This window comes from Lolium rigidum, chromosome 6 (assembly GCF_022539505.1).
Source record: "Lolium rigidum isolate FL_2022 chromosome 6, APGP_CSIRO_Lrig_0.1, whole genome shotgun sequence".
Taxonomy (NCBI): Eukaryota; Viridiplantae; Streptophyta; class Magnoliopsida; order Poales; family Poaceae; genus Lolium; species Lolium rigidum.
Genome location: NC_061513.1, coordinates 303,037,454 through 303,063,766, shown reverse-complemented (window position 1 = coordinate 303,063,766; position 26,313 = coordinate 303,037,454). Strand labels below are relative to the sequence as shown.

Genomic DNA, 26,313 nt, shown 5'->3' with positions numbered 1-26,313 from the left:
GTCCAGTGACAAGGCAATAAGGCCATCTCCTTCTAATAAGCAAGCCAACAAAGTGGAACAAGCATGGCAGGAATATTTCAAATTTCTGATCAGCAGCTTAGGTGATTTAAGTTCAAGCACTTATCTAATAAATATGAGCAAGGTCTGCTATGGTATTGCAGTTACATATTTTGATTGACTATCAAGAAATAGTCTTGTCCTGCAGAAAAAATGCACAACCAACTTTGTTTGCCAAACTACAACATTAGATAGTTAGTGATGTAAATCTCCAGCACATTTCTATTTTACAGTTTCCAAACCAAAATCAACATGAAGTAGCTACAAAAAGGTAAGAGAGGTCCTTTGTTATTAAATCGAAGAACGCACATAGAGAGAAAAGAAGACCTGAAATCCGAAAATAGAATGCGGACAAACTGAACATAATCACACATGCTAGGACAATAAATCTAAGAACACACAAATAAAGAAAAAAAGACCTGAAATCTTGAAATGAAATGCAGACAGACTGAACACAGAATACACATGAGAGTCTTGCATCTAAATAAGGTTCGAGGATGCGCTGGTCTTCAAGGACCAATCAGTAGCTGCAGCACAACGACAGCAGCGTCCTCTCAAGCGACAAGATTAGCAGCTAACGCCACCGTCGTGGGACTCACCTTATATATATCATCAACAGTGACCAGCCCCTTCCTTCCTGCCCCAACTCGAGACAGAATTTTGATATCATCTTGGTAAGTATAGAGACAGGAGGAGGAAATTGGAGTGCTCGTTGCACATATTTGAAACACAAGAAAGCAACACCGCAAAGGAGTCGCAAGTCAACAAACTCAGTAGCACAGACCAGGTAGTACTACCACATGGGAATCAGGAGGGACCTTTGGGGTTGTGCCCGTTGGGGCGCACATCAACAAAGGTGAGCAACATCTTCAGTTTTCTACCGTCGACGGACACCAGGTCCCCGTGCAGCACTGTGACCTGGTGCGCGCAGGTAAGAAGGCAGCGAGGCAATTCTCTCCTCCATGTTGACAAGGAATAATTAGTAAATTGCTTAGACATCCATTTGTTGTATTCAAAAGGTATATAAATTAGATCCTAGGAGCTAAAATATATCCATAGTATATGATTTGCAGACACAAATAAGTAGCATTGACAAAACATAGTACACAATATATTTAACCAATTGTGAATAGTGTACTCGTTACAAAAAGGGAGAACACTAAAAACACATAATGCATTTCAGAAACAATTAAAGCTAGCCGTGCTCATGTACATATGTAAAGATTAGAAATATATGATTGAGTGTGAAAAGAAAGTTAGACTTAGTCCTTCAACTACGACTGTGCTCATGTAGACATGTAAATTTGTCTTTTCTCACACGCAAAAGATAAGACCCAGCATATCCACAATCTGCAGTTTCACAAGAAGGATAAAATAAATCTTTTCCTTGTTCAGGATAACAATCAACAAGCAAGATTATCATGAATGGCGATAATTTGTTCCATCACATAGTAGTGTCACCCTATAGATCTTTATAATGCACCTTTGGTGCAACCTAGGTACTTACTAGAGCACTGTAATAGTTCATACATAAACATGACAACGATATGAAGCAAAGCATGAAGCCATAACAAGGAATGGTGGCTTATTGCAGGGAACAACACTTATGATTATACATGTAACTTGTATGGAGGTACGTTCAAGTCGAGTAACAAGGAATAGTTGCACCCTAGTCTGGTATTATGCTAAAATTTTATGGCAACCCGCAAAAGAAAATTAACAAGGCAAAGAAAATAGAAACATCGCAAAACTTATTGCACAATATAAGGTCTAAGTAAAACAAAAGGCACATAACAGACATAGATTAGCACCTCTTGAGCACTGTCACCTGCTGACACTCTGTTCCCACCGGTTTAACGCACGCAAACATAAACATGGCCAAATCCAGCTTTGTCAAGCTTCATTCCTTCTCAACCTTCTACTCAGAAGACCCTCGTATTTGGACCTGGTAAAGGGCAAGGCAGTGTTAGTTGGAGCTCACATATTAAAGTCTTAATAACCAAATCATAGATAATTTGAGTTTCACATTTCACATCAATTCTAATTAATGCATGGCTTATTATCCACCATGAAACTTAGCAAGAAGGGGATGTTAGCCCTTTACTTCTCACTAGCAATTGGTAATGGTGCTCATCACTTTGAGTAGATGCAACGATTTGTATTATCCACATCAAGATTAATTTCACTCCCTTAAATACATCATCAACTCTACGCCTAACGTGTCGCTCACTGAAATCACTGATAAAAAGCCATGACACGTCTGCAAATGCCGCCATGTTAGGAAAACTAGATAATTAATCAATAATTTGCAACCCACGGTCAAACAAACAGATACAAAAAAAATCCTAGAATGGATTTTTTTTTGATAATTCCTAATTTTGATCCATTGGTTAATTTATGTTGAAACAACACAATGATTTGCACGACTAAGCTAGTTCTGGTAGCAACAACATTTTCTGATCTGAACAGTGGCTAAACAAACACCAGATCATAGCTCAGTAACTAGTCAGAGAAGTAATAAAATTAACAGGAGATGCGTGCTCGCTGATTTCTTTGTTCTAAACCTAACCGTACAAAGTTGTAACCACACAAAAAGACACTATTTCACAGGGCATCTAATGATATTTACACACCTGCTTCAGACATGCTAATGGCAACTTGTGAAATAAGATAAAATATTTTATGCATTTCCATTCTTTTGACATACTCGAGCATGAATGCAGCACACCCAAGCAATTTAGCCATATCTGATGCATACTAGATGTAATCTAGTGTACTACACTAGTATCAAGAACGCATCAGTTAATTAAGCGACAATCTTTCGGGAGTTTCGAGCCAAAGTACCATATTTGAAGAACTCCACAAAGTTCAGATGTAACACACACACACACACACATCTACAGATTATTCGCCACTTAATACTTGCCTACATCACATGGTGGAATATGGGCAAAAAATGGACCTTTGTGGGGATCCCTCGTGATCACTTAGGGCCTTTTTGATTCGCAGAATTTAAAAAAAATGTAGGAAGAAAAAACACATAGAATATGATACGAATGCATTGGAATCCTTAAAGCCATGATCAAAACAAGGTTAAAAGAAATATGCTACTTTGGCTCGAAGGCTGCGGCTGCGTGCAGAACTTATTGCACAATATAAGGTCTAAGTACAACAAAAGGCACATAACAGACATAGATTAGCACCTCTTGAGCACTGTCATCTGCTGACAGTCTGTTCCCACCGGTTTAACGCAGGCAAACATAAACATGGCCAAATCCAGCTTTGTCAAGCTTCCTTCTCAACCTTCTACTCATAAGACCCTCATATTTGGACCTGGTAAAGGGCAAGACAGTGTTAGTTGGAGCTCACATATTAAGGTCTTAATAACCAAATCATAGATAATTTGAGTTTCACATTTCACATCAATTCTAATTAATGCATGGCTTATTATCCACCATGAAACTTAGCAAGAAGGGGATGTTAGCCCTTTACTTCTCACTAGCAATTGGTCATGCTGCTCATCACTTTGAGTACATGCAACGATTTGTATTATCCACGCCAAGATTAAATTCACTCCCTTAAATACATCATCAACTCTACGCCTAACATGTCGCTCACTGAATCCAAACGACTGCATCATCAGTCCAAAAAAACATGAGAAAAAACATGACTGGCCATCTGGACCGGCGGTGATGGCTCCCTCCATCCTGGCGACTACCAGCTCCACTTCTCCCCATCACTAGTACCAAAAAGCATTCAAGTAGAAATCGAACCATCAATTAAGTAACATTCAAATACTTCGGAAGCACCATATCTACCATCTGCCAACCAGGTTCTGAGTATCATCTTCAGCATCACAGAAACAACCTATAAACATTGATATTTTAAGAACAAGGAACGCAAGAAATAAATATAGATGTTGAAAGCAAAAAGTTAAAAGTGCATACCTAATTTGATATTCACTAGGTATTGTAGTTATGGTCCAAGTACATACTCAAAGAACTAGGTCTCATCCCACCAATACCAGTTGTAGCGCCAACTTGTACAGCTTGAAAATAGCAAAAGCATCAACAAAGATGAAGGCTGCCAGTTAAAATGTCCCAACCTAGCACCTGAAAAAAGAACAATATTCCTTGCAGGCTATCACACAAATTGCGGAGAGAGAAACCCAATACAATTGCAGAGATGAACAATCATTAAAATGTACCAAAGATACAAGAAAGCTTTAGATATACCACGTGGTATGCATCAACAAACATATCTTTTAAATATTGTCCAGTTACTACTACTACTTCAATAAACTGTTTGTCGATGGGAAGTGGGCACTACTTCAAATTGCTTAACCCAAACCAAGCCTCGCAGCAAACAAGGAATATTATCGCAACCACCAAATGAGCAAATTAGATTGATTGCATCCATATCCAGTCATGTTTAAATCTTTAATTTATAATATAACAACAACAATATATTTTGTCCACATCCGAAAAACTGATAAAAGTAGCAGACAATTTTATTTTCCATGTTACTATCGTGTAAGTATAAAAGCAATTGAAGTATACCGTGCCCGTAGGAACCAAAGATAACCTGGGCATGCATACATGTAAAAGTTATACATGGTGGTATGATAGGCCCAACATCCAAAAAGTTAGCAGTATATGGCTACCTACCATTGCAACAACAAAAACATAGAACAAGGAGATTAGGATGCAATTATTCTCAAGAAAAGAGTGCTTAATTAGTTAAGCAAGATGCCTAAAGCTCGATGGAAAATTAAAAGACACTAGTACTAGAAGGTTAACCACTACATGCTCATCCACCACAACATCATGCCTTCTACTCATGTTGTTCCTTAGTATGATGGCCTTCTCTAGAAAAAACTAGATACCCACATGATATCAAATAAAGATGAAGCCAGCAAGTACTAAAGAAAAAAAAAACTGGACCACCTAGCAGATGAGTAATGTATAGGGAGTGCAAACGGCATCTACTCCAGCAATGCATCTGCCTACAAGTAGTACTAGTTCAACAATGACATGAAACCCTTTACAATGTTTTTTTAACTAAAACACAACAAATAGTAGAATGTACAATATATATTTTCCAAACAAACTACCATGTCAGCTATATATTGGATTCTCTACTGACTAGCTAGCACATATATTGTCTGCCAAATATTTCACAAGCAGATAATACATAATTGCTACTGTACAGCGGAGAACATAGGAAGGAACCAAAGAGCTCACCAAAGAGTTGTAGCCAAGTCCAACATCACCACCACCGCAATTGGCGAGCTCAGGGTTCGGACGAGCCTACCATCACGTGCAGAGGTGCAGGAGGCCGCATCCAGCACAACATCAACACTGCCAGTTTACAAAATGATCCACATCAACGATATCTTCAAATATACTGCAAACAAGACAATATGTCGTTAACAATCAGAATCATAATGTCAAACAAAATGTATTTTAAGTGCAAGTTCAACATAATATCTTATTTATGATTCAGATTCAACACATTAATTATAGAATCAATACTACTGCCGCTCATAAAAACTGGCTACCTACAGCCTTGTTGTACAACATACACCTGAACCTAAGCAGTGCTCTTCTTTTCCACAGGGCTCTGTGCCAAATCTAACCATCCAAGGTTTAATCTTTAACACTAGTCAAAGTTGGTGAAATGAAGAGAAAAGTATCTATCTGCATGAAGTCCAGAAAATTGCCTCACAATTCGCTGGTGCTTATAAAACCATTTGTCTCCAGTAGGCTGTGAGGAGAGCCTTGGGATTCCACCAGATGGCATTTTTCTTTTACAGAATTAGTCTCTAACTCAGAGCTCCGATGTCCAGGTACATCGTTTTTGCTGCAAAACTTTGCTCAAATAAAATGGCCTTCAATCCTAGAATATCTACCATGTCAACACACATTCTTTCTCTGACAGCACAGTCAAGGAGTGTGGCCTTCTATCCTGGAATATCTACCATAATGAAGCCTATGCACTAGCCTTGTGAAATCTTGTTTGAAGCACTTATTGAAATAAGGCACCAATGGTTTTTGGAATAGTAACACAACTAAGCATACTAAAAGAATAAAATAAAATGAATAACCAGACTAAATAATGCAGGAAACAAAATGTAAAAAACATTTAATAATCAGGAAAGCTGTAAAAACTACTTCTATAAATAAACAATCACTGCATCAACATATATGAGTGAGTTACTGTGATAGATCTTTCGTCAACATTGTCTGGGCCCCAACACGCTACTGCTGGAATACCAAGCACAGAGCACAGTTATGTATGGACACAACGCTTAATTTAGGAACTAGAATAAAACATTATTACATACCAGTTGCATAGTACTTCAGCGGTAAGAAATACTAATAAAATAAGGACAACAAAGTTAGCGAAACTTAAGTCGCTGAACTAGAAAATCAAAGCAGTCAGCTGGACCATGGGACATCGTGACAATTAACTAACCATGTCCGTAAAAAGCAAATGTACATTTTCTTTTGATGACTAAATAGATATATAGCATGCAATAAAAACACATACTTAGAGAACCACAAAATTTCTGAGTAAATTGACCAAGCATGGTTCGCAAAGTTCCAAGTGCCCCATCAGCACCCTACAAAGTGGCGGACATGCAAGAACTTAATTCAGAAATACAACATGTGAACAACCAAAGCCAACCTAGATATATTTTAATTGTTTCAAAAATGCATGTACGCCACCTCTATTCAGTAGACAAACTTCAAATGCAAGCAAATATAATATCGCAGTTCATATTCATAGATATATTAGAAATCCACTCCACCACACCGTCACCAAAAGCAACAGTCAAACAGTTGACCCGATATCTAAGCACTACAATACAGTTTATTTTGGGACAACAATATAAGTGTGAAATCGTAAGTGAACCTATATATTCTAATTAAACTGATCTAACTTGAAAAAAAAATGCATTTTTGTGAGCTGTCTAACATGAAGCTTCACTTCTTCCCATGTTATTCCAACTCCTTTGCCAAGAGTTTGCCTGCCAAATTATACGTGAAAATAGCAAGGTCATGCCATTGAGTATACTTAAGGGTGTCAGGACGTTTTCTATAAGATAAATTCTATAAATAGAAAGCAAACATTCCAGACAACATTAATGGCTGACAACAAAGAACTGTGTACTGCAAGACCCACAAAAAATAGTGATATAGGAGGGTGTACTAGATACCAGACGTTCACACCATGAACAATGCCAACACGTCGTGTTATTTCGTTAAGTCAAGAGGTACTTATCTGCAAGTATTTTTCAACGTGCAAATTTGAGAACGGAACTATCCAAACTACAACTGGGCGGCAGCTGTAACTTGTTATATGTCCACGGTGATAGATTCCAAGATATTAGATGGTGCTATATATCCATGGAGTAAACATGAATAATCCAAATTTAAAATGCATAAAATAAACTATCTGGCTAGATTTCTTACACATATCTATGCATCTTGACGCCGCCCTTCTTTTCCTTGTACTACCAATGCTTTCACCTACTTTTTCACCAATTATCGAAACCTAAAAGAGGCAAGAACAAAAAAACATGGCGAGCTAAAGAACACTACAAATACTACTTTGTAGCAGCATATTCTACACGCAATGCATTGGATCCCCCCCAAAAATGAGTTGCTTGATTTGTAAAGCGGCCCCCACTAGGAAGCACTGAGCAGTACAAAACTAAGCTAATATGAAGGTAAGAACATGACGTTGAATCAATAAGGAATTTCGAGATGAAGACATTGCTGAATTGAAAATAAAATTTGAGGCCAACACCACCATCTGAGTGGGCTTGAAGTAACACCACCATCTGAGTGGGCTTGAAGTATTGTAACACACTGATTGTGCTTCTCGATGTTGTTTGTCTTGTATATCTTTGTAGAATGTCAACAGCTTGACCTTAAAAATGCCAAGTTAAATGAATGAGCATATCCAACTAGGAATAAGCAACAAAAAGTTGGGCATTTGTGCTCTCAGAATCATCCACCAGGTCAGAACACTTAATTGAGTACAAATAGATAAATGCATAACCAATTATAATTCGAGACATAATAAGAAGTATAAACCTAATGATGGTTTTATATTGTTTTAGATTAAAAGGGAGTTTTCCCTCAGTTTGATAGTATATAAAGAAACCATTAGATCCAAAATTCTTACAGCTGAGAAATATTGCAAAGAGCATGAAAGCAAACTACATTAGCAGGAGCACTAAAAGGAGGGAACATTCCTCAATAACGACATCTACTGAAACAGGATCTCTAAGCAGACAATGAACATTTACGGATAAAACCCTTGCTTCAGCTTCTTTAGAGGTTTGCTTCACGGATACGAAGACCAGAAGCCAAGATCCAGCGGTGAGGATGGGGTAAGAGCGGTCTTCCTTGCCCCATGAAGGATTTACATGGAAATGGCTTTCTACAAATGGGTGCTGCCATGCCACATATTGTGAAAAATAAACAATCAAATGCTACAATGGTTTTATAGAATTATAATGAAGTTCACTCATCAGTACACAAACAATATCAATATAGTAGAGAAAACAAAATAGGAAAATATAGTTTTCTCAATCAAACAAAGATGTATTTACTAACCCGCACGCACCTAAGTTCCATGTAGGAAAAAAAGCAACCTCTGAACAAAGTAGATTGTTAACATCATCAATGGCTAACAATAGGTAAACAAAATCTAGAAGTAACCCCGTATGGTCCTTATACCATACAAGCTGTATACATCAAACTAGACAAAACTACCTCCTTCATCCGAAATTTTTAGACACAGACATCATATTTAGTGCCAGACATCGTAAAAAAAGAGAAAGGACTGCACATGTTGAACGTGCTCCAGGTTTCATAACATCATAACTACGAGTTACTCTTGGGTGCCACTATCATAAATTTTATTTGATCCCATTTATCAGGTTTCCCATGCATGATAATAGTTCTTGCTGTTTATCACCATAACTACGAGTGACTCTTGGGTGCCACTATCACCAATTTAATTTGGGATCCTAATTACTAGGTATTCCATGAATATGAAAATAGTTCTTGCAATTTATCACCTTCAAAAGAAGCTTATGAACAATACGACTAAGCCCGTAGAAGTAAGATGTTGTAGCTATATGCTTCGTGCATTTCTAAACGAAATTAAAAGGATAAACGGCTGGAGCCGATGACTTATTCATATTTTAATTAAGAGTTGACAACAACATAAGCTTCGTTTGCATGTATGTACGTGCATGAAGTTAGCTGCAAGAAAGCACGGTCAAGCGGTGCTTTTGTAGCTCATTATAATATTTTGATATATCTGGTTGTTTCTCTGGCATAATGGAACATGCTGAGTTGCTATCAATTCAGCCCAAAAGAATAACCAACTCATTACTCACAAAATTAAAAAAGCGCAACAAACTCAGAGCCAAACATGACTAACCAGAAAGATAAGTGTTAAGCACAAGGTTACTGCAGCAACCTTTTGAGATTTTTGACGTATCTTATTGTGGGTGAAAAAATCATATGCAAGTTCTAACGTGAAATTATATACAACCAACTCATTACTTAAAAAATAAAAAAAGCACAACAAACTCATAGCGATACATGACTAACAAGAAAGGTAAGTGCTAAATACAAGGTTACTGCAGCAAACTTTAGAGTTTATTGACTTGTATGACTTTTAAACACAAGGTTACTGCAGTGAATCGAAGACCCAATTAAGCTACTCATTAACAAAATGCAGGTGACCGAAAATGATTGTTGTTCAAAGGCACCAATGCCAAGTGTCTGTGCAAATGGCACTGCTAAAGATGGAACAATATTCGTAACACTGCTAGTGCTAGATGCTTTTTATCTTAAAAATGGGATAGCTTTTATCTTAAAAATGATCCAGGAGCGATAGGTACCGAGATGATATGCATGAGCTAGTATCAATTATACAAATATGTTTTTTTGTCTATTTTACTACTAAGATTTCGGAATCCATGCTATTTTGACTTTGCTCTCTCAAGCTCCAATTATGTTATCAACATAGCAACATTACATACACAATAGTGAATCATATATTGGCACTGACTCTAGCTAATATTATAGATGTTTGGTCAGATGAGTGCACATGTACATGCGTACTAAAGCGGGCAAGTAGTAAGCACAACAACTGTGACCATGGAAAAGTCAATTGTCCTATAAACCATTAGTCAACTATGCTCAGTTAATTTACTAGTCTCAAACTTATTGCACGCATAACCATGGAAAAGTCAACTGTGCTATAAACCATTAGTATCATATTACTATATATGGAAAATTGGCCACAAGGCATTTCACAAACCAATGAAAGAACATGGACCACTAATACAAATTGCCAGCTATAATTCTACAAAGAATGGTAGAGATCCCAAGCTACATAACCAAGTAAACAAAGCACTTAGTAAAAAAGCATGGTACATATGCCCAGCTACATAACCTAGTGAACAACCGAACGTGACCGAAACAACAACTAGGAGCATGGTACATGTGTCCTTGTCCTCTCATACCCGTGCGCCTACTAGAGTTGATCTACATCAATTGACACATGACATGCATGAAAGTTTAGATCTATAAGCCGGCGACCAAATCCTGCACATTTTATCTCTCATGCATGTGCGCCAATTACTACCCTTTCTCTGAATTTTAAGGAGCATCCCCAAATAATTTGGACACATGAATCAGTAATTAGAGAGGAGGAGAGCAGAATTTGGAGAATGGGAGGGAGCGATGGGTTATATTTGAACAATGGAGGTATTGGCAGACTGGCGGCCAGGAAGTGAGCTGCAGGGGCGGACATGTTGCTGGGCCTGCTATATCTCTACCCATGCCACGCGCTTCAGCCATCCACGTTGAAGAGGGGTCGAAGAAAAATCACCCGACCCCGTGTCGCCACGGTCATGGCGACCCGGGGGATCCGAACCCCACCGCCACTAGCAGCATATGATGGTGCTACTATGCCACCGCTGTCGTTGGCCTCAGGCCACACTGATGGTTGGCGAAGGGGTGTTACGATCTAAGGCCGATTTCCCGAAAATTAACAGGGCAAACTATCTTCTTATTAATTAATGAAAATGACAAGTCTTTTGCCTTATTTCAAAACAAAGAAGAACTTTTGGTCACAACTTTTGTACCTGAGGAAGAAATACAAATTGATCAAACAACTAGAGGAAGACGGAAAGATCGAAACTGAGCAAATGGTAGAACCACCAAAAAATAATGCACAAATTTATTCTATACTGGGTGTAAAGATGAGACTAGCGGCGGAAAGGGAATAACTTCAATAACTAGTAAGAAAAGAAACGAATAGATATCCTACCCAACATGAATTAAGCTACCCCAATATTCACGAAGCTCACAAAGATGCACTACATAATTTCACTGTGCAAATTTAAGAAGGTAAAGAACTTGCAAAAAATATGACCAGGATACGTAGAATCACAAATAAATAAGTGTTACTGCAGACCGAGAACTAACTTTGTTCGCAGGCCAACATAATCTCAATAATTTATGATCAAAAACTAGCAATGGTAGAGATAATTAGCACAATAACGTGTCATGATTTATAACAGAGTGAACTAGCTAGTATGTGTTCAAAATTTTGATCTAGTATTTCCGCATGCATAAGTGTGCAACCAAGCGTGAGAAAACCTATAATTGCAATTCAGCTCCCAAGAAACAAAACAAAAATAAATAAGTATCTAGGTGTACATCTACGTGTCAAAATAAAATATTTTGTTCTTTCTTCCTCAAAATCGTTCTCTTCATGCAAAATTGTTCAAATAGTGAAATTGTTTAAATAAAGGATTATATCTCTTTGATTGGTTTGGCTGCCTGCAGGATCCAACGACTGACTACAACAAGAAACATTAAACCTCACACCGTAATCAGCTGACAAATGGACTGTCAAAATCCTGCATTACTATACAAAGTGATGATTGAAAAATACAAACTAACTTTGTTCGCAGGCCAACATGATCTCAATCATTTATGATAAAAAAGACTAACAATGCTAGAGCAAATTAGAATAATAATGTTTGATGATTTATAGCAGAGTGAGCTAGCTAGTATGTGTTCAAAAGTTTCATCCAGTATTTCCTCATTAGCATGAGTTTCTGCATGCATGAGTCTGCAACCCGGCGTCTATAATTGCAATTCAGCTCCAAAACGAAAAAAAACCGAAAAAAGGATCTAGGTGCATAGCTACATTTCAAGATGAAATATTTTCTTATTTATTCCATAAAATTGTTATCTTCCTGCAAAATTATTTATCTGAAGATTATACTGACTACAAAGAAACATTTAATCTCACACCATAATCAGCTCAGAACTGGACAACCAAATTCCTGCATTATTGTACAAAATGATGATCGAGATATACAAACTATAGGCTAAAAACGAGAAGTGTTGTTGCGACACATTAATTTCAGACATCTCCCGGTGACTTCATAAAAATTGTGGAACAGAGCAACATTACTCAGTTGTTTGCCTGATTTGGAGTTTCGATTGGTAGGAATACTCAAATCGCATACCTATGTACAAGTGACTGAATCATGAATCAGGACAACAAATTAGAGGACTCCTATTTGTTTAGACTTTACGTGCTAAAAGCTGATTGAGACTGTTTTCTTAATACCTCATTTACAACTCTCATAAGCAACTCAACCAAGTTATGGACCTGTTTTCGCGCCTAGACTATTGGAGAACTGTCCATGATCGTATATTGTAGTTTACTGCTTGAGATTTTAGTTTTGATCAGTCAGAGAATTTGTGGAAGCTAGTATTAGTACATAAGTCAATGGAGAATCAATATATGTGCAGTTTGCTTGACTCCACGATACTAGCTTCTTTCCTCTCTCGATTAGCACACAAATCACCTACACTTGCACTGACACGGTAAGGCACACAGGAGATCTGAGAACTGGTGTTACCTTCGGACAAACAGTGGCCTCACATGGCCGGGGACGCAGGCCACAGGGAACCGCGCAGCAGTCCATGCAGTCCGAGGAGTCGCACCGATGACGATGCTGACGGACAAGACCCGGTCCCCTTCTCAGAGGAGAAGTGTGCAGTCGTCAGCCGATAGCGTCGACACCGTCCCGCCCTGGTGGCAGGTGTGCCGACGATCCAGCGATCCCAACTCCATTGATCACGCGCGTGACACGATCCAGCGATCTCGACGGAGCACCGCACGCCGGCGAACCGATACACACGCGAGCCGGCGATCAAGCCAGCCAGCCGCGCCGTCACGGTACGGTCGCTAAAGGAGCTGGGCGTGGAACCACGTTGCAGGGGTCCGGTGGCGCCTACAAGGCGGAATCCATCTCCACGGTTCGACGGGGAGCAACATATCGTCGGTTCCGCGGCATGGCATCGGTGGAGGAGGGGGATGTAGTGCCGGCCGGGGCGGTGTTCAGCAGCGGGAGGACTCGCCGGAGCTGGCCGGGATCTGCCCGATGCGTAGGCGGCGGCAAAGGAGATCGGGAGGCGTGATGTGAGGAGAATGGAAATGAGGCGGCGTCTGATGATCTATGGGCGGAGAAGAGCGTCTCGGCTGAAGTAGTGGTTTTTTTGGGCCAAAACGAAATATGGGGCTACAAAAATGAATATCCGTGGACCATGGTGGGCTTTAGTCATCGTTGAAAAAAAGGTACTCATCCCAATCAACGAATGCTTTATTCCATCGGTAGATGTAGTGCAATAGTGGATCGTCCAAGATTGATGTGGTGGGGCAATATGGAGGAGTGATTCGTAGTGTGTTCAAAGTTGTTGACTATTTGCAGCCATATGCATGGAGTAGACGTACAAGTAAACAGAAACCGAAAACAGAGCGATGTAGATATGTACCGGAATCAAAAGAACACTTGAATCATGCAAATAATCGAGAATTCAAGCGAATGAATAAACTTGTTCCCTAATTCTAGTGTGTTGCTCGATTTACTTGTCAACGGGCGAAGGTCGAACCGTGGAAACGTCCTCGAATGTATAAAGAAAGTACTTGACAAGATCATGTAATAGGATTTCTTGGGCTGGAACATGCACATCAATACATTACAAATGGAAATTTCATTTTAGCCGGAAACGAAAATTACTTTTCCATGTTGGTTTGGCCGGAAAATATTGTCCCATTTCCGTCAAAAAGTTTTCATTTCCATATCTGTTTTGCAAAATTCCCTTTATGTTTCTATATTTTCATTCCGTTTCCGTTTTAATGCGGGAAAGTTGAAAACTTTCCGATGTATTTTCATACCTAGCTGAGGCCGAGATGCGTTCTTCAGCTCTCATGTCCTGAGGGCATCTCCAACCGCGCGATCCAAACCGCGCCCGCGCGTCCGTTTGGGTCGAGCCGGAAAAAAACGCGGCCCAGCGCGGGGACGCACCGCAAAAGCGGACGGCCGCGGCGTCCGGAACGACGCAAACCCGGCCCAAATCTGGACTAGGTTTGCGTGGCCGCGGATGGCACGCGCCGTCCGCTCGCGTCCGCGCGCTGGTCGCCTCGTCTCCCTTGGGCCCACCTGTCGGTGACCAGGGAGACTATTTAAATGGGGAGTGGAGGGGATCTGGCCCTCCACTCCAGTCCCCACTCCACTCCCCGAGCAAAAACCGCCGCCATGGCCCCGAAGCGACGGTTCGCTCCCGGAGCGAACGACGACGAGGCGAGCAGCAGCCGCCGTCGGCCGCCGGCGCTGCGGGCCGGAGGGAACCGCGGCGGCCTCCACATCGGAGAGGACGCCCGCGGCGGTGCGGCATTGCCGCAACCGCCACCTCTCCTCATCGAGCCCAAGCCGGAGTCCTCGGAGGAGGACCCGGACCTCCGCGCCGCCCTGATCATCTCGGCGGCGGAGGAGGAGGCGAAATGGCCGCAGCTCCATGCGGCCATTCGCACCTTCGAAATGGCGGAGGCGGCGCGGCGGGAGGTGGAGGAGGCGGAGGGCTGGGAGCTCTACGCCCCAGGCCCTCCAGGCGCGACGGGAGGAGGAGGAGGAGGCGGCGCGGCGGGAGGAGGCCAGGCGCCGCGCCGACGAGGACCGCCGCCAGGAGCAGCGGCGGCGGGGAGGACGAGCGGCGGCGCCGGAGGCCGGGCGCCGCGCCCGGCAGGAGAGACAGCAGCGCCTCGTGGAGGAGGCGCCGCTCCGTGCGGTCGGCACAGCGCCGGGTGGCTCCGGACCCCCACTCGCCGTGGGAGGAGGCCCTGTGGTCTCCGTGGCCGGAGTCCCCGGCGCGCTCCAGCCACGACAGCGCGTCGCCGCCCGGGGTGGACGACGACGTCGTCGCTGACGACGCCCACAGGGGCTAGGCGGCGCACCGGCGGCCACCGCGCCGCCGACCAAACCCTAATAGAGGGTTTTTAGTATAAGTTTAAATTTAAAAGCCCATATAGGGGCTTCTTTTGTTAGTTATTTTCCCAAAATAGGGCTATGTATAAATTTGCCCAAAATAGGGCATATGTTTTAATCAAATTTCGTTTAAATTTGCTTTTTTCCTTTTATTTTCGTGTTTCCGGATTATGCGATGCGTCCGCGCGTTGGGCGCAGCGCGCGACCCAAATGGACACGCGAACGCGGGCCGCGGTCCGCGTGTCCGGCTGGCGACCCAAACGGTCCAAAACGGACGGCCCAGCGCAGCGCGTCCGTTTGGGTCGCGCGGTTGGAGATGCCCTGATCGATGGATCCAGCTGCAGGTAGGTTGACTCCCGGCTCAGCTTCCTCTGTTTGTTTTCTCTTGTTTCCATCCATGGGTCAGGCCGCAGCTACTCCCCGGGAGGCCGGCAGGCTTGCATCGACGATGTGGGTGACGAGTTGAGGTGAGGTGGGTTTCTGTGCGTTGGATGGATGAGATAAGTCATCGGCAGGGAGGCTTGGTTGTGCTGTTCGATGGCTTCATCGATGGCTGTGATTGCCGATGGAGGTTAATTAAGTACGTAATCTGAAACGTCAAGACATTAATTTTGGCTGTGTGATTGCTGATAGCTGCGTGATTGTAGTTGGTGTTACTTAGTAAGCGCTGGCTAATATGCCAAGGCATGCATACGTCAAAATCTAGCCAAAAATACGAGTGTTGCATGTTACGTGCTCTAGACATACGTACATGCTGACATGCACATGGTTACATTTCGAGCTGATTGGATTGGTTGTGTACCAATCACAATGGTTTCATTTTCTATTTGGTAAAACCACATCAGGCAGGTAGCTAGTATTTCTTTTCTCTCTATCCTGGAAAATGCCATTTGACCATATTGGTGAACTCAATAACCCCATTTTGTTTCTCCAAATAAATGTCGAGACATCCTAGAAATCGAGATGATGAAGGGGCGGTGCCATCGTGTTGGACCATCCGAGATACACTACTAGGAAAATATCTATAGGCGGGTGGCATACCCGTGATGCATTAGGAAAGCGGTGTGCCACAGTAAGTTGCTACCCATGATGGTCACGGTTGTCTTCTTCCCCTTCGCATGGGGAGAGTGTGGTCGCTCGGTCAACGTCAGCGCCCAACCACGACGGCACGTGCTCTCCATCTCCCTCCTTTTATCCCTAGCCCCGCGAGGAAATCCTAGCTTTCTCCTCTCTTCTGCTTCACATCGCCTCCACCAGAGCATCCCCTTTCGCCTCATTTCCTTTTCCACGCGAAACAATATGACAGAACACCACTGAACCATGGTTGTGAGCTCCCCTATGACCGTGTCGTCATCTCGGGCCACCCCGCTACAAGATGAGACCACGAAAAGATGTGCCTCATACCCCACATCCTCCGCCCCGAAGGAATCATTCCCGCACGCTCCCAATCATCGCCAACTTCACCGATTCTTCTCTTTGGCCATTGCACTCTGGCATCAATTCCAGATGCCCGCCACCTGCCACCAGGTCGACGCTGTCTCCGCCATCCAGGGCCGCCGCCCTTGGTGCCGTGGTCCCAGACCTTGAGGAAGTCGCGCCGCCAGTTTCCGGGTCCGCGCCGCCGCCCCCATCACCACCCGTCCGAAGGCCGCTGCGAGGAAGAGGAGATGGCCGCGCCACCAGATCATGGCCACGCCGCCGCCGCCATCACCGCTTCGCCCGACGAGGGGCCGCGCCGCCCACATCCTCCACGGGTCGGGGCCATCCCTCCCGTGCGGAGGCTAGCCTCCATTCGCCGCACGGAGGGATCATACGAGAAGCCCCGCCGCCCCCATCACCGGCCGCGCCCGGCTTCACCGGCGAAAGCCTCCGGGGACGAGGAGGAGGGAGGGAGGGGGAGGACGGCGGCGGCGGCTAGCGTTTGCCGCCCGAGTCGCCCTGGAGGGGACGACCCGAGCGGTCACCAGATTCGTCCTAGCTTTGCACTTTGCATGTGTTCATGCATGTTTTGACAAAACAATTGATGAATTAGATTGGCATCCCGGCTTCAAGTAGGAAGAAGAAATTATTGATGTGTGCTAGATACTACTCGGAAGCAAGAACCTCTGATATATAGAAGGAAAAGGGAAAACAACGTGATCCATTGCTAGCTAGCGGCGTCTCTCCTATGTACTCAAATTGATTGGTTTGGTTTTGGAGGAACACACGAGACAAAGGCAGCCGACCCGGCCCGTTCTCGCGCGTGTCAAACTGGAACCAAGAGGCGTGCCTGACCGTGTCTCCGTGAGACAATCATGTTGGTCTTGTTTCCTGCCCTTTTTAGTTCGGGCCTAGAGTACATACATACCTACAACGGGCGTACATACGTCACCGAGCATGCTCCAAACTCCAGAGGGCAGCCATGCAAAGGAACATATATATGTGCATATACTTATTATTTTTTTACGACGGATACGTAGCAACAAGAATTGGCGCGCGCCGCCACGGTTCCAAGTCTCACCTTCCTCTGAACCTGCTCCTCGCGGCTCATCCATGTCGAACCATAGAAAGCTAGAAATCCCGTCGTCGACGCCCTTACCCAGCGCCTCCCCCTTTCTCGATGTTGCCGGGAAGCTCCACCGGGCAAAACCTGGCGGCGGCGAGCGAGGGCTCTCTCCCCTTGGCGGTGGCATGCACCCTCGTCCGGATCTTGCGGCGCGGAGAGACGGGATCCCGACGGCGGGGGAGGTGAGGGGCTCGATGTCCACTTAGCGGTGGTGCCCTTGTTGTTGTGGATGGTGGCGTTAGTAGGCCCTATGTGCTTAGGCAAAACATATTATTAAGGGTGTGACTATTTCTCGGTCGAATGATGTCAGCAAATCTGAGTTGCAACTGATGAGTAGCATGAATGACGAAGCAAATCTAATGGGCTAGATAGTTTTTTTCTCGGTTGTAGCTCCACTTGCAACCATGGAAAAAAAAGAGCCCACCATCCTGAAACGCGTGAAACCGACCGACCGAACTCGCACTGGACCTTGACGATGTGTCAAATTAATTAGGCAGCAGAGTGGTGCGTGCGTGCGCGCGCGATGGATGCATGGATTTTTCTTTTTTTGTCGTACTCCGGCGCGCGAGGCTGTCTCCGGACGATGGTATCGATTGATTCGCCAGCTGTCTCCGGACGCGCGCGTCAAACCGACCGATGGAGGGCCAGCGGGGAGGCAAGCGCCCAGCGGCACCAGAATAAACCCGGACGTCGTCTCGACCCGGACGCGCGCGTCGAACCGACCGACTGACCGCGCACCTCGAGGCACGGGGAGAAGAATAGAGGATCGTGCAGTCCTTGATCTATTCTTCTTGCGCGCGGGCGCGGTACGTGCGGGGACCGGATCGACTTGCGCGCGCGCCTACGTGGACGTACGTGTTCACACGGAAGACCGGCCGGCGCGGACCTTGGCCTTGGCCAACCCGAGCCTACGAATTCCACAGCCTCTCCAACTATACGACTCCCTTCACCTGCAGCAACGGCACATCAACCACATGCCCCGCAACAGCAGCACCGCAGCCATGGCGTTGGCCTGCCGCTGCCAGCACCACGCCGTCGTGCCCGGACTACTTCCGCTACATCCACGACGACCTGCGGCCCTGGCGCGGCGCGGGGATCACACGCGACGCCATGGAGCGCGCTCGCAAGTACGCCTACTTCCGGCTGGTCGTGGTGGGCGGGCGCGCGTACGTGGAGACGTACCAGGTCGCCTTCCAGATGCGGGACGTCTTCACGCAGTGGGGCATCCTGCAGCTGATGCGCCGCTACCCCGGCCGCGTCCCCGACCTCGACATCATGTTCGCCTGCGACGACCCGGGCCAGGTGCGCGCCGCCGAGTTCGCGACGCCGTCCGACGCGCCGCCGGTGTTCCGCTATTGCAAGGACAAGTCGACGCTGGACATCGTGTTCCCCGACTGGTCCTTCTGGGGCTGGCCGGAGGTGGGCATCCGGCCGTGGACGCCCATGCTGGCGGAGATTGAGCGCGAGAACAAACGCGTGCCGTGGACGCAGAGGGAGCCGCTCGCGTTCTGGAAGGGCAACCCCGACAGATACCGCATACGCCACGACATGATGAAATGCAATGTCTCCAACGGCAAGGAATGGAACGCCCGACTCTTCAACCAGGTACGTACTACTTTCAGTATGTAGTGAACAAGAGTGCTCTAAAATCCAATGTTTAAAACAGCCGGCTACAGGATATAGCCGCGGCCTCCTAAAATAGCTATAGCCGGCTATTTAAGGAGTTTGACACCTTTTAGCGACTAATGCAGTTAGCAGCACCATGCGGGAAAGGCTATAGTTATAGCCCGGCTATAGCAGGCTATTTTAAACTACTAAAATATGTTATTGGCAACAAAGAAATTCACCGGTTACTGAATCCACAAATTAACTCTTTTTACCTTCACCTGGCTTTAGGACTGGGGGAAAGCGAGACAAAACGGTCTAAGAGATTCCAGCATTCCCAAGCAATGCTTATATAGGTATATAATTCGTTCTGGACAACGCCTGCCTATGGCTACAGTACTGTTTCAAATTTTGATGATCGACCGATGCTTTGTTAATACTAGTACATACATTCAGGTACAAGATATACATCGAGGGGAACGCATGGTCAGTGAGCGAGAAGTACATCCTAGCGTGCAACTCGCCGGTGCTCTTCGTGGTGACGCCCTTCCAGGACATCATGTCGAGAGGTCTCGTCGCCGGCAAGCACTACTGGCCCATTGACCGGAACCGCATATGCGAGTCCATCAGGTTCGCCGTCGACTGGGGCAACCAGCACCCTGTCGAGGCGCAGCTCATCGGCGAGCAAGGCAGCCGGTTCGCCAGAGAGGAGATGAGCATGGACTACATCTACGACTACATGCTGCACCTGCTCACCGAGTACGCCAAGCTGCTCCGGTACAAGCCCACCATCCTGGAGAAAGCCGTCGAGATCTGCACCCACTCCCTGGCATGCCCTGCCGACGACCAGCACCGGCCCTGCATGATGGATTCCATGGAGAGGCGAGCTGCTGACTCTGATCCGTGCACGCTGCCGCCACCCTTCACCACGGCTCAGGCAAAGGAGATGGCCGACAAAGAGGAGGAGTTGCTAAGAAACATTCAGAAGAGGGAGAAGGAGCATGCTGCTCCGCCTTGACGAGCAAATTTACAAAACTTGGTGAATAATATAAAGGGAGAAGCAAATCCAACTTATTTCTCGTAACTAGATGATCTGTTGCTCCACCGGCACAAATGACAAAATCAGGCCAAAACTTGAAGCGTCAGTTTTACATCATTTTAGTGCCTATGCATGCCGCTATAGCTCCAAGAAGAGCCACGACTCTTATCCGTGAAAGCAAGGAAAAAGATAGCGCGCTATAATAAAATAGCGTTGGCCGAAAAATACACTATTAGCGTACGCTAATAGCGCGCTATAGCACCGGAATAATGTAGCGTAGACTGTCTAGAAACGTTGTAGCGTGCTATTAACGCCGAAATAGCGCTATTTTTTTTTCATGCGTGAAATTTGCCGCCACCCTTCACCAGGGCGCAGGCCAAGGAGATGGCCGACAGAAGATTAGGCCTCTCACGCCACGCTTCGGCTCCGGGCAGTCAGAAGAAAAATGACCTTTCTCATTGCAGTTGAAACACTTAACTTTCGTGATGTCGAACTTGTGCTGTTTTTTCTGCTTCCCCTTTCCATTGTTCTGGCCATGATCAACACGACCTTTGTCATGGCCTCCACTCTGGCCGCCATTTGCCCCATCTCCTTTCTTTGCTCTGCCCCATCACCGAGCTTCTTCCCTTTCATTAGGGTCTCCAGCACGCGTGTCACGAGCATTAGCTGCTCGTTGTTCTTTTGTTGTCGTCAGAAACCCACCGGCGGGCAGCGACAGGCAACACAGTAGAGCCGGGAACAACTTAGGGCTGCGGCTGGCCCTGGTCCCTCCGAGCGACGGCCCGCAAAGCTTCTGGTACGACCGTCCGATGCTGATGCAAGGGCGTGCCACCTGACCTATACCTGGTCAGGAAGGTGATGGAGATGCCTCGCTTAGTTTCCTGCATGGCATACACGTAAACATTAAATACGAGCCTCGATCGGCTCTCAGGTTATCCTGTGAATCGGCTCAAGGAGCCGATCCACCCATGATTCGTACGAGGAGCACGAATATATGGTGGTCCTGCTTGATCAAGATAAAGCTAACTCGATCTACGACGATTTAGGGTTTTCACCGCATAATCGGATCATCCTACTCACGATTGGGCCTCGCGGCCACGCACGGTGATCGTAAGCCGATCCTAAACAAGGCCTAAAAACCAACACGAGGTTGATCCCCGGAACATCCTGTTTAGGACTAGCAAACGACACCCTACGTGCCGCTGGATCCTCCAACCCTTTGTAAGGCCTAACTATTGCAGATATTAAACTAATCCTTGCAGAGCAAGGAGCAACCGTAACGGATCGGATCTACTGAATAATGATCAAGCGGGGTGCCGCCCCTACACCTAAGATAGGTGTAAGGGCGGCTAGATATGCAAGGGTTGCACTACGACAGCATATGATACGAAGAACAATGCTAACCCTAACATATCTATGATAACTACGTTGCTCGCCATCAAAAGGCTTCGATACGAGCAACGCATGAACAACGAGATAAACTTGTGCTGCCTAGATCGCAAGATGCGATCTAGGCAGCATGATGCTTACCGGTAGAAACCCTCGAGACGAAGGAGTTGGCGATGCGCCGAGATTGATTTGTGGGGTGAACGTTGGTTGTTGTTTATTCCATAAACCCTAGATACATATTTATAGTCCAGGGACTTTCTAATTCAGGCGTGCACCTAACCGTGCACGGGGCAAACTCTAACTAACCGACACGTATCCTAATATGTTACAGATACAAGGGCAAACTAGCCCAAACTTTGCATATAAAGGCCGATTCACGTATTTCTTCCATATATAATCTTCAAATCCATCTTGATCGCGGCCCACCTCTGACTCGGTCAAATTCTGGTGATAACACATGCCCCCCTGGTTTTGGAATTGATAATTCCAAAATCACTCTGCTTTTCTTCGTCGGGTCATGTCGTGGCAGAGCATAACCGTTGCAGTATCCTTCATCATGACGCCCTGTCTTCTCAGCTTCTCTGCAAAATTTGATAGCTTCAGCATCACCTCCTCGGAAACTGCAATGGCATTAAATCCCCACTAGGCTCCTTATTATTTAAACGTGCCGATTGGTTAGCCCACTTCATCCCCTTCCTCTGTTCTAACTATCGGCACCAAAAAACCCTCTTCCCCTGTAGCAATGTCTTCCTCTTCCTCAGCCTCCTCCGGCCTTTCCCTCCAGTCCCCATCCTCGAGCGAACCGGAGTGGAACTCCGATCATGTGCCAGAAGGCGACCTGCCTCTGACCGACGGGGAAGAGGACCTCAAGTTCCTCGTCGAAGGGAAGCTGATAAGTGAAGGCGAAGACGACCTTCATCCCTGGGTGAAACCCACCTCCTCCGACGGGAAGGAGGAAGAAGAAGAAGTAGAGGAAGAAGAGGATTCCGTGAAGACTTTCCCTATTGCTTTTCCCATGGCTGCATCTTGATCCGTATAAATAGTACTAGGCTGCCTCCCATTATGTGTAGCTAGAAAAGTCTCAAAAGACCACTTAAATGAGTCATATGTTTCATCAAATAGGAGCGCCACACCAAAAATGTGGTTTCTCTAAACTGGTTTCTGTAAATTACTCATATTTATCTATCAAATATAATTTATCAACATTTGTGTCGGGCCAAACGAACAAATGCGTGCCCGTCACCGGATCCAAATGAACAAATGTGTGCCCGTCACCGGATCCAAACGGACTAAATTGTAGAGCCGTTGGAGATGCCCGTATAGGCATTAGAAGGTTGTGATGGCGACCAATTCAGCATGGTTTTCTTTATGTTCTTTCTAGTAAACAGTTGGGTCTACTATTAAGGCTGTTGGTATTGTACTCTAATAATTGACACCACATATCGATGCATGAAATGTAAAAATATTATAACACGATGAAAAAAATGAATAGATTTGTAAAATTAACATCGACTGATAAATAGGCGGATATTAGTTAGCTCGTGGGGGTAAACTTTTCTTTTGAAAATTTGCATATTTTGCAATGAGATAAGCAACAATTAGAGCATCTCCAACCGCGGATAAAAAATGGAGAAAAATTCTTTCCATTCACATCGTCCAAAGTTAAACAGCGCCGCATTCCGACGTCTCCGGTAGAGACTCTATGTATAGAGTTTCTACCGGAGACGCTGGAAAAAAAAACAACATCTGAATGCATTTATCTAGCTCCTAGTTCTCACATACCATTCTCTTTTCCCACACTTTATCTCACCTACTTTTTCACATGGGCTGATCTCCTCTAATAAATGCATGCATCGTACCTGTTTGAGTGACACAGCTGGATCGAGCTTTTGGGGACGTTGTTACTTCGTGCCGCGTTTGAGCAGCGTCGCTGCCCAGTCGCGCGTCTCATTTAGAGACCCCAAATCAATAAAGATGTACGAAAATAAAAGTTTTTATTTAAATTTGACTAAAATTTACAAGTTTAAATGAAAACGGCTAGATTATCTAACTCTGGCCTACTGGCCGTCCGACGGTGCGTTCGACGGCCTCGCCCCATCGTCGCCTCCCCTCAGCCGCTGCTTGTGCACCGCGCGCTGCCTCTCCCTACGAAGCGTGACGATAAGACGCCGTTGCTCATTCGCCGCATCATCGCCTACCCTCCGCAGCTGCTCCTGCTGGAGGGAGAGTTCGACGCCACGACGAACCCACGCGTCGTTGTCCTCCTCGCGGGCACGGGCATCGTCCTGCAGCTTCTTTTGCGACTCGAACGACTTGACGAGCGCCTGCTGATGCGCCACCTCCTCCGGGTTCGGCCCATCGTCGTCGGACCAGTCGAAGCCATTGTCGTCCTCCTCCTCTTCCTCCTCCTTCGCCTGCTCCTCCTCCTCCTCAACTTGCGCCATCGCCGCCAACATCTCCACCTCCTAGGCCGCCTCCTCCTCTTCCTCCTCCTTCGCCTGCTCCTCCTCCTCCTCAACTTGCGCCATCGCCGCCAACATCTCCACCTCCTAGGCTGCCTCCTCCGCAGCTGCTGCTCCAGCTCCTCCAGCCGTTGTCGTTGATGGAGCTCCCGGATCCGCAGCCGCTCGCCCATCTCCTCAATGCGCCGCCGCTCATGCAGCTAGTCCGCATGCCGCCGCAGCTCCAGCTCATCCGCACGACGGCGCCACTGCAGCTGCTCTGCACGCCGCCGCTCACCCATCTCCTCCGCCCGGCGGAGGCGCATCTCTTCCGTTGTAGCGTCGTCGAAGTCCGCTACGGTGGCCGCTAGCGCCGCCTCCTCCCATGCTTCGTTGTCCGCAGCCTCCAGATCGACGTTGAACTCCGGTGGTGGTGGAGATGGAGGTGGAGGTGGAGACGGTGGTGGAGGCAACTGGACACCCCCTACGCAGCTCATCATTGCGTAGGTGACGAGGCATGCGTTGCGGCGGAGAAAGGGATACTGGCGGCTGTGGTGGTGTCCATTGAGCGGGGGAGCCTTTTATAGGCGCCGGCGACACGAGAAGAGGCGGGAAGAAAGCACGAGAAGAGGCCAGAAGCTGTGGGAACGCGCGGTGGCGTGCGAACGGTGACGACGTGTGGCGGAGGCGCAGAGATGCGTCCGGGAGGCAGAGCGCCGACGGAACCGTGACATAATGGAAATCCATTTGGTTTGGAATTTTCACAGTACCTCGTCTGATGTTGAAGTACTAATAACAGCCACGAAATAGTGCACACTGCAACTAGAATTCATCACTTGTTATGAATGACAAGCGGAACCTTCCCCAACTAAATTAAGCTCAAAGTTACCTAATTAGGATGAGTAGACGATTACTGGAATGCTGGAACATCAACGACAGATGAGAAGCTGTTCTTCTGGATGGACGCGTGCAGTAGAGTAGTGGAACATCACGGAGTGATCAGGAGGAGATGTTCTTCTCGATACGGATGTGGAGAGGGAGCTCCTTGGACGCGGCAGGCCCGACGAGGTAGCGTGGCGGCACCATGAGGTACGACGTGAGGTCCTCCAAGGCGACAAGGCCCGGCGACGAGCTGCTCACCGCCTCGACGTCCGCCAGCACGGTGTCTGTCTTGCGGTTCGCCGCCGACCCCGGCAACGGTGGCGGCCCATTGGCCCACATCTTAACCGTGTACCGCGGCACCATGCAGGTGTCCGCCCGGACGCAGACCACGGACACGACGGTGACGGCGCTGAGCGCGGAGAGCGTGAGGAGGAACACGGGCCCTTGGCGCCCGTCGTCTCCGGTGACGACGATCAGGCGCCGCGGGGGGCACGGCACCGGCACCTGGATCTTGTTGGGCCTGCCGCAAGGGATCCTGTGCACGGGCATGGAGTGGGCGGCGGAGAGGTGCGCGACGAGGGCGGACGGCGGGGCCGCGAAGCCGCAGCCGGGCTCCGTGCACAGGCACGGCGCGTGCAGGCAGGCGCTCTTGTGGTCGCTGGCCTCGTAGTAGGCGACGAAGCGGCCGCAGCCCTCGTGCGGGCACTCCACCCTTGCCGCCGAGACGACCGCGTCCATGGCCGGCTCATGGTCGAACGCGCCGCCGTGCTCGCATCGACGGCACTGGTTCCCCGGCAGATCGGCGACGCAGCCGCCGCAGGCCAGATGTCCGGCCTTACACTGTCACAGATCGAAGTTGCTGAGACGCGAACCGATAGTCGAAATCAAGAGAGCAAGAAAGGAACAAACCTTGTGGACGGGGGGCTTGAGAGGGGAGAAGCAAAGGGGGCAGTGGAGAACCGAGATGTCC

At 46.6% G+C, this 26,313-nt stretch overlaps 1 protein-coding gene across 1 annotated transcript in view; it reads left to right on the top strand.

The window, feature by feature from the left end:
• The window catches only part of LOC124664495 (protein O-glucosyltransferase 1-like), a 29,388-nt gene extending 8,778 nt beyond the window's left edge, over positions 1 to 20,610 (top strand). The window contains exons 2-4 of the mRNA XM_047202006.1: positions 18,944 to 19,592; positions 19,884 to 19,948; positions 20,049 to 20,610. Of these exons, the coding sequence (XP_047057962.1) occupies positions 18,944 to 19,592; positions 19,884 to 19,948; positions 20,049 to 20,610 (1,276 nt within the window). The remainder of the gene's footprint in view (positions 1 to 18,943; positions 19,593 to 19,883; positions 19,949 to 20,048) is intronic.
• The last annotated feature ends 5,703 nt before the right edge of the window (positions 20,611 to 26,313 follow it).